At 60.1% G+C, this 8922-nt stretch overlaps 1 protein-coding gene across 2 annotated transcripts; it reads left to right on the plus strand.

The window, feature by feature from the left end:
- The first annotated feature begins 3526 nt into the window (after positions 1-3526).
- Positions 3527-7504, plus strand: TMEM250 (transmembrane protein 250). 2 transcript variants are annotated; one of them, XM_068553497.1, is made up of 2 exons: positions 3527-3903; positions 5266-7504. In XM_068553497.1, the coding sequence occupies exon 2, from the start codon at positions 5348-5350 to the stop codon at positions 5765-5767; it is 420 nt and encodes a 139-aa protein (XP_068409598.1). In that variant the 5' UTR covers positions 3527-3903; positions 5266-5347; the 3' UTR covers positions 5768-7504. The 2 variants fall into 2 exon arrangements, with proteins under 2 accessions (XP_068409598.1, XP_068409599.1); XM_068553498.1 differs by lacking the exon at positions 3527-3903 and adding an exon at positions 3920-4944.
- Positions 7505-8922: the final 1418 nt, after the last annotated feature.

The raw sequence follows: 8922 nt of genomic DNA on the forward strand, positions 1-8922 counted from the left end.
GATGAAGCTGCACAGCCCCAGAATCACAGGTGTCACTTGGGCCTCAGGATCTGGTCACTAAGGCAGCCCAGAGCCAAGGGGAAGGAATTTGAGTCCGTCCCTTTTTTTTTTTTTTTTGGTGGTTTTCAATTTCACTCCCTTGAGCACATAATCATTTTCACACATTTTACATTTTTTTTTTTTACATCCTTTTTAAAATATTTTTTCATTACAGTTTATCATATGATAGTGAACACAGTTCTCAGTGCTATACGGTAGGGCCTTGTTGTTTACCCATCCTATATTTAATAGTTTGTATCTGCTAACCCCAAACTCCCACTCCATCCTTCCGCAAGCCCCCTCCCCCTTGGCAACCACCAGTCTGTTCTCTACGTCCCTGAGTCTGTTTCTGTTTCATAGACAGGTTCATTTGTGTCGTATTTCAGATTCCACATACAGGTGATATCATATGGTGTTTGTCTTTTTCTGACTTACTTCACTTAGTATGATAATCTCCAACTGCATCCATGTTGCTGCGAATGGCATTATTTCATTCTTTTTATGGCTGAGTAGTATTCCATTCTATATATGTACCACATCTTCTTTATCCATTCATCTGTCGACGGACATTTAGGTTGTTTCCATGTCTTGGCCATTGTGAATAGTGCTACTATGAACATAGGGGTGTGTGTATCTTTTTGAATCAGAGTTTTGTCTGGGTATATGCCCAGGAATGGGGTTGCTGGATGACGTGGTAGTCCATCTCTTGATGGCGAGGTGACTGCAGGGCCGTTTACAAGGACTATGCGGTCACTGAACGCTAATGTGCCTGACTCCGTTGTCGGGACATTTGCGAGGATTAAACCCACTGTCACGGGGCTGGAAGTCACACTGGCCCTGCCCCAGGACCGGACAGTTAAAACATGACTGCGGGGACTTCCCTGTGGCACAGTGGTTAAGACTCCGCGCTCCCAATGCAGGGGGCCCAAGTTCCATCGCTGGTCAGGGAACTAGATCCCACATGCATGCCGCAACTAAGAGTTCACATGCCACAACTAAGGAGTCAGCAAGCCTCAACTAAGGAGCCCACCTGCCACAACTAACACCCAGCGCAACCAAATAAATAAATGTTTAAAAAAAAAAAAATGACCGCAGAGAGGTCAGCCCCTCCCCACACCCAAACCTGCAGGGCGGCCTGATGTCTGGGGTCACTCAGCCTCTACTGTCCGGGCAGCAAGAGCCACTCCTTGTCTGGCCCCTGAAGTGACTGGATCCTCACTCCCTAGCAAGCGCAGGGACAGTGGAGGGTGTGGCTGGCTAAAGCCGTCCCAAACCTGACAGTCTGCACCTTTAGCATTCCCTGTGCGCCCTGTGATAAATGCTTGTTTAAACCGGGGTGAGGGAATTCCCTGGCGGTCCAGTGGTTAAGACTCCGAGCTTCTAACGCAGGGGGCGTGGGTTTGATCCCTGGTCGTGGAACTAAGATCCCAAATGCCATGCGGTGAAGCCAAAAAAATATATATATATATATTAAACCAGGTTTAAACTAGGTTTCTGCAAAGGCAGAGAGTAGAGGGTTTGTGGGCCATCAGGCCTGCTGTAGGAGGCTACTCAGCTCCACGGTAACTCCAAAGCAGCCACAGACAACCAGGGAGCGGGTGGGATTTGGCCCAGGGTGCCCTGGTTTATGGCCGGGCCTCGAAGCCGCTGACGCTCAGGCGCTTCTCAGGCCCTTCACGAGGTATCACAGCGGCCGGCTCTGCGACACCACACGCACCGTCCCAGCAGGTGGCGCCAGGCCACTGCCCACAGCCTGGACACCCACGGGAAGGCCGGGGACAGGAGGGGAGGGAGGAATGCCTGGGAGGATGGAGGGCACGAAGGAAACCCCCACTGGACCCCAACACCAGGCCGACCCTGCGAACAAACGGCACACTTTGGCGGGGCTCCCCCGGCCCTGCCACTGAGCTGGCTGTGAGGACAAAGCCTTGTCCTCGTCCTCGGGGCTCCTGACCCGGCGGTGGTCGGGCTGCCGGTGAGGTGGCACCTAGCACTTCTACTGAATGAAGCAACAGAACACAGCAGAGTGCATGGTCAGGAGAAGTACTGTTTGTGAAGCTTCTGGAGTTGTTTAAACATGTGCGTGTGTGGACTAGATCACAATGAAAAGATACATCTGACTGTGTGGGCCATGGTAAGAAAACTGAGCTAGTGGGAGAGGCTGGTCCATAAAGGTAGCTTTCGAGGTGTAAGAAAGGCAGGATTGAGAATCCCCCCTGCCAAGGGGGGGCCAGGGAAGGGGTGGCACATAGTTGGAGGTGGCTTCCCAGAGGTGGGGATATTGATCGGGGTCTTAAAGGGTGAGTAGGAGCTCGTTGGGTGGAGGACGGGTAGAGGGACAGAAAAGGCAAGTGTGAAGGGACAAGTCACGGACAGGAGCAATGGGGCCTCCTCACAGAGCCGGGGAGGGGGCCTGTATAGGGCATCTCGAGGGGACAGGGCTGGACCACGGTCTGGGGAAAAAAACAGCACCCTGGGGTAGGGTGCAAAGCAGGGGGGGCCACTGTGGAAACCCAGCAGCAGAGAAGATGCACTTTAAGAATCACTTCTTAAAATATCCCTCTTCTTTCCCATCCTCTCCTGCTGCCACTTTGCCTGATCTAGAAACTTCTCAAAACTCTCTGGGCCCCTTCCTCCCCTCTCCAGCATGACCCTGCCAGACTCTCCTCACCAGCAAAGCTGCAGCTGAAGGGGTAGGACCACACGCGCCCGCAAGCATCGGACCCCTTCCCACACGACAGGGAGGGGGCGTGGGCGGGTCGGGGTCAGGACCTGCAAGGGGAGGTGACGTGCTTGCAGGTAGGGGCTCCTGCAGGTGGCTCGCCGCCCTGGCGGGTCAGCCGTCTTCTGTAAAGGATGCCCGAGGAGCTGGCCTCTATCAGAGCATCCAGTGTCCAAAACAGCGACCCAGACCAGGACCCGCAGGCACTGGGAGACAGAACCAGCCGCTCCCACGCGTGTGCAACTAGCAGCTTCTCCACAACTGATAGAATTCAGGCAAATGGAACTTGCCGACTAAATCCAAGGAGGGTGAAGAGTTTCCCCTACCCTGACCTCGATCGGATTAAAATGTTTAAACACGTCTACACCGAAATCCTCACTCTCCTGGCAAAGGGCAACCCCAGGGCTCCGTGGGTGTCAGCCAGCCCGCCCTGACTCCCTACATTTGGGGACCTTGGTGTCCGTGGCTGGTCAGCCGGCCAGTCTTCCCTACATTTGGGGACGTGCGTCCGTGGGTGGTGTCACGCAGCCCGCTTCAGACTCGCCGGGCGGCAGACACGCAGGACAGGGACCGATCTCGGGGCCATTGGCAAGCGCTCTACCGGGGCCGGGAGAACAGCTGCGCCCTTAGGACCCGCGCCTGCGCACTGCCAACCGCCTCGGGCGCAGCAGCGCATGAGCAGAGGAGCTGCCCGGGGACTCCGCGGCTCAGGTTCGCTATCTGCGCCTGCGCAGGACGGGCCGAGACGCCGGCGGCGTAGGCGGGGCGGTGTTGTCGGGTGGCAAAGTCAGGGGCCGCGCGCCGCGCCGCGCACGCACGTACGCCCAGGGGAAGCGCCGAGTTCCGGGCGCTCGGGGTCGGAACGGAGCTGGGGGAAGGGAGGCGCTCTCCGTGTCGGCTCGGGCGGAGGGGCGTGAGGAAAGTCCTACGGTGGCCGCAGAGGGACGGCGCTACGGCTCCCACGCTAGGCCAAACGCCGCCGGCCACCGGGCGCAGGAGCCCCTGGCCCTTCGGGGCGGCCCCGGGCGGGGACGCGTGAGGGTCCGGGCCGCGCCGTCGGCACCATGCGGCCGCCCTGCTCCCGGAGCCCCGAGGGACAGGGGGCCGCGCGGCTCGGGACGCCGGCGCGGAGAGGGCACCCGGTGAGCGGGCGGGGGTGCCCGGGCGGGGCGGGGGCGGCTCCCGGGGGCGCCACGGGTCAGTCCTGCCTCCGGGATCTGGGGCCCGGCACCCCCCAGAAGCGAGCGCGTGGGTGCCGCGCGGACGCCCCGGCCCCGACCTGGAAGCCCGTGGCGCAGATGCGTTGCCCGCGGCCAGGTGGCGATGGGAGGATGGCGAGCGGCCCGCCCGGGGCCGCGACTCCGCCGCGTGAAGGGAGCACCGACGTCTGAGTGCCATTAGCTGCGGTCAGACCGCCTTCTGACCGAAGCCTGCGGGAAGGGCTGGGCCTGTGGGCAGAGGAGGGTGGACGCGCCCGGCCTCCCCCTCCTCCGCCTCAGGCCAGAGCAGCAAGTGGGCGGCCAGAGAGGGAGCTAGCAGAAATCCCCCTGCAGGCCCTCAGGCTACAAGCCATGTGATGGGACGCAGATGCCCTCGGCAGTGCTTCCCCAGAGCCTGTAACCAACTTTGCTGCTCCGATTTTACACGTCCTGAACTTCCAGTTCTGTGTTTCCAGCCACGATTCAGGCAACCTATAAATGACAACTGCCAGGCAAAACTAGAGAGCCATTTGCTGTTCCTCCTCTCCTGTGGTGGCCCAAGGCACAGGGCCTGTGCCCTGCGATAACACCACTGGCCCTGGGCCGTCATCCTCTCTGCCAGGCACGGGCAGCACTTGCCCGGTAACGCCTGCTAACCACAGCACCCCTGCGAGCCCAGCGCTCGACATCCCCGTTGTGCAGAGCAGGGACGGTCTCGGGGTGAGGTGACCTGGCCAAGGTCACTCCTGGTGAACGACAGCACGAGGGTTCAGGCCCCGCAGGGGAGCCCAGAGCCGGTGCCGGCTGCCTGGTCCCCAGCACTTGGCCTGTCAAGTTGCTGAAGAGAACGGCCCCCGTCTGCCCTGTGGACACCCTCTCCCTCGTCCTGTCCTGTTGTGGTTGCCACTCGGGGACTTATTCACCCTGGATAAAGCAGCCACAGAAGTGCAGGCAGGCATGGGCATCCCAGATAAAAGCCGGACGGTGAGTCCAGTGAAGGGGACTCGCCGAGCCTGGGGGAGGGGGAGGTTAGCCAGGGTTTCTGTTGGCCCTTCCTCATGGGTTTTGGCATTGACTGCCAGGGGGCCAGCGGCCACTGTCCTAACCCTTCTTCCTGGTGTTCCTGGTGGAATTTTGGTTCCCAGTGATTGGGGGTCCCTTTGGAGTGTCCTCAGTAGCGTTTATGGGAAGAGTAACCCCGGAGGATGTGAGCGGATCCCAAGTCCCAGGCTCGGTCTCCCAGCGGCCCCGGGCTGGCTGGTGTCCCGGCTGACCTGGCTCCTCTCCGTGTCGCTCTCCCTGCAGGCCCACGCCTCCCCCGGGACTCAGCCTCGGCCTCCCAGGCCCAGGCACCCGCGACGCCTATGCTGACTAACGCCCGGGCCCGATGCCGGTCATGCCCATCCCCCGGCGGGTGCGCTCCTTCCAGGGCCCGCACACCACCTGCCTGCACGCCGCCTGCGGCCCGGCGCGCGCCTCCCGCCCGGCCCGCACCAAGTACAACAACTTCGACGTGTACATCCGGGCACGCTGGCTGTACGGCTTCATCCGCTTCCTGCTCTACTTCAGCTGCAGCCTCTTCACGGCCGCGCTGTGGGGTGCGCTGGCCGCCCTCTTCTGCCTGCAGTACCTGGGCGTGCGCGTGCTGCTGCGCTTCCAGCTCCAGCTGTCGGCGCTGCTGCTGCTACTGGGCCGCCGGCGCGCGGACTTCCGCCTCCTCAACGAGCTGCTGGTCTACGGCGTCCACGTGACCATGCTGCTGGTCGGGGGCCTGGGCTGGTGCTTCATGGTCTTCGTGGACATGTGAGGGCGCCGCGGGCTCTTCCGGGGACGGTTTCTGGCGACCCGGCCGTAGATGCACCTGCGGCGGGCGCTTTTCTCGACGCGGTAGGTCAGGGCCCTTTCGGCGCCGTGTCAGAGGCATAACCCACCCCCGACCCCTGCGTCTCTGGCTCAGGAAAGGGCTGAGACTTCTGTGAAGGGGACACTGGCGCCCTCCCTCCTGCTGGCCTTTGCTCGGACCCTTTCTGTGTGTGGTTTTGGTGCCACGTCCCCTGCGCCACCTGCTTGTGGTTCCAGCCTGCACTTTCCAAGCTATTCCCGGGGCGGGGCCGGGGGGGGGTATGGGTCCAGTCTGTACTTGGAGAGCCTGTGTCCCTGTCCCCTCTCCAGGGCAGTGGTGTCACCAGTGGTGTGGGAGGTCCCCGGGAGGGGTGTGCTACCCAGGTGCAGATCTGGAGGGGAGATCCTGGCTGCACAGCCCCCTCCTGTGCGCCCCCGGCCCCTGCCCCAGCCTTAGGGAAGCGTCAGGCTCCACCAGCTGATGCACCACACTGCCACCAAGCTCTTCACTCCGCCCTGGGCCACCAAGTCCTCGCTCAGCCCACGGACTCTCCTCCATTTGTTACCCTGCGAGGCGTGGGGGTCCTGAGTCCCAGGCCGGGCTTAAGTGGCACCTCGGTTTGCTTGGCAGTTCCTAGATCAGGGGCCAGCCCAGGGGAGTGCCGGGTCCAGGGCACAACTCTCTTCCTCCCGGGCAGGTCTGTTGAGAATGTCAGCTGGATGTTGTCATCTCTTCAAGTGTGGATTTCTGGGGAGGTAACTCAGTTTCTTTCTGGCCTTGCGGGGCTTTCATTCTCTTCCCCTCAGGGAACGTCCAGGTTCGAGACGTGTCTGTTGGAAGACATACCTCTTGGAATCAGGGTTGCACCAGGGCTGGATCTCCGAGTGAGGGGCTCGGCGGCCCCTTTGTCCCTGCCTCGTTGGTTGTTAGAGCAGCTGGGAGTACAAAGCAAAAATGAATGTGGGCCTGGAAAGAACCAGTGGTCCAGGGGGGCTTTCGGTTGCAGAGAGAACATACCAGAGGGCCAGCATTTTGCCCAGACCCCTCACCCTGGCCTCCATCAGTTGGGGACAGGGTAGCCGCAGGCCTTGTGGGCAGGCGAGGGGCACTCTGTCAGCTGGGACAACAGCCAGAGGCGGGACATAGGGCCCCATACTGAGGGTGACAGGCAGGCCGATGCTACTTCACCCCACACCCGCGGGCACGGGCGGTAGCCCCTTCAACCCTGCCTGGCTGGGTCCCCCAGTGGCCAGGGGGAGCTGTGGGGGCAGTTGTGTGCCACTGGAAAAAAAAGCCAAATCAGGTAAAGAAGGCAAAAAACACTTGGCTGTAAACTGTGGTCTTTAATTTGTAGCCAGTTTTTGTCGGACGACTGTCCACTCGAGGTCAGTGGACGGCTCCTCCGAGGGAAGTGGGAGTGAGTCTGTCCCCGTCACCCGGACGGCAGGCGCGGAGCCGACCCACGTGGACCCCCCTCCTCGGCGCTGCAGAGCACGTTTTGCACCAAATCATGCTGTTTCTTAAAAGCTTTGTTTTGTGTTAGTTGACTCACGTTACTCTGAGGTGGGCATGTGTCCACGGGGCTGGGACAGCAGGGGGGTCACGGTGGTGCGGACAAAACGCTGCTTGGTGTCTTGAGTGCCTGTGAAATTCTTTATGAAATGAGCCACCTGCATTAAACTTATTTTTTTAACACGTTGACAGCATGACTGTTTAAAGCTCAAAAAGTTTATACCTTTTTTAAAGGATATAATCAGCCTAAAATACCACAGATGCCGTTTTTCACGAGTCAAATCCGAACCTTGAAAAGCAGCCATCTGCCATGCTGGAGAAGGAGTGTGGTGGGCTGTAGGGCCACCCTGCCATGAGTCCAGGGGCCCCACCGCTGGAGCCTGTCCTGGGGATTTGGCTGGGTGGCAGCGAGAATTTGTCAGCACTGGCTAAGCGGGGCGCCTGATGAGGTCCAGGAGGCCTGAATTCAACCAATAGGCGAGTGTGTATCGTCCTTATAAGACAGGTGATGCCCTCACGTGCCAGAATGGCAGTAGGATGGGAAGACACTTACCCACAGGAGAAAAACTGGAAGGAAACCAAAGTTAGGAATTCTTGTTTAACCAAAAAGCAATTGGAAAAACGAGTGACAGGTTATTAGTTAGTATCTCTGTTGTGTAAAGGCTTCCCTGGCTTCTGTGCAGGGGACGCTCACGTTTCTCCCTTGCAAAGACTTCTTCCCACGTGATGATGAGGGTGACGCCCTTCCACGCAGCCAGTGTGGCCAGAAAATGTGGCCCTGGAAGAGGAGCTTCCAGGGGGTCCGTGGCAGAGCGGCCTAGCTTCCATCTCTGGAATTTTGTGGAACTTGACGTTTCAGAAAAAAACAATCCGAGTCCTTTTGGGGTTTAGTTTGTGGTGGAAAGGTTGGTAAAATCCTCACAAAAGCCTTGGCCCCCGAGCAGCAGCAGAGGACCCTTGGGAGGTGCGGTTTGTTGCACGAAGCCTGGCCGAGGCTTGGGTGGGGATGGTGCTTCCGGCCGGGAGGCCACTCTCGGGTGCGCTGGCTTCACTGGGAGCGGGTGGCAGCGGGCAGCACTGTCCCAGATTTGTCCTCTCACCACGCTGGAGCCTCGGGTTTGCCCACCTTCTGCGGCGTCCACAGGCCTCCTGGCCTGGCCTCGCCTTGTTTTGGGCAAGTTGGAGGGTTTTCTCCAGTGGGTCTCCAGACCAGCGCTGTCCAGCAGGACTTGTGTGTGGTGGGGACGCTGTCTGCTGCGGGAGCCACCAGCCCGTCCTCTGGGCTGAACGAACCCGATGTCCCCCTGGGGGGACAGTCACCATTTTCAAAGAGCACACGCTGAGCCGGCCGCCGCAGGAAGGCAGGGGCCGTGCGGGGTTTGCCGGCAAAGCCTCATTCTGCCCAGACTGTGCCCTAGTTACCAGTTCGGGCACCGTCCAGAGAGGGGTCTCCTGGGACCTCGGGGCACTGCAGCCCGGGGACCCCGGCAGCAGCGCCGCTGCTGGTGGGGAGACGGCACCTGGACCGTGGTGGTGACACCGGGCCTTGATTTTGGGAGTCGGGGAGGGTGGGAGAGGGCGGGCAGGCAGTGTGACCACAGAGAAGG

The sequence above is a fragment of the Eschrichtius robustus genome, chromosome 10 (assembly GCF_028021215.1).
Source record: "Eschrichtius robustus isolate mEscRob2 chromosome 10, mEscRob2.pri, whole genome shotgun sequence".
In the NCBI taxonomy this organism is placed as follows: domain Eukaryota; kingdom Metazoa; phylum Chordata; class Mammalia; order Artiodactyla; family Eschrichtiidae; genus Eschrichtius; species Eschrichtius robustus.

Bases quoted from the DNA above. Each gene is read 5' to 3' on its own strand.
- TMEM250 (XM_068553497.1), top strand. From the start codon at position 5,348: ATGCCGGTCATGCCCATCCCCCGGCGGGTGCGCTCCTTCCAGGGCCCG.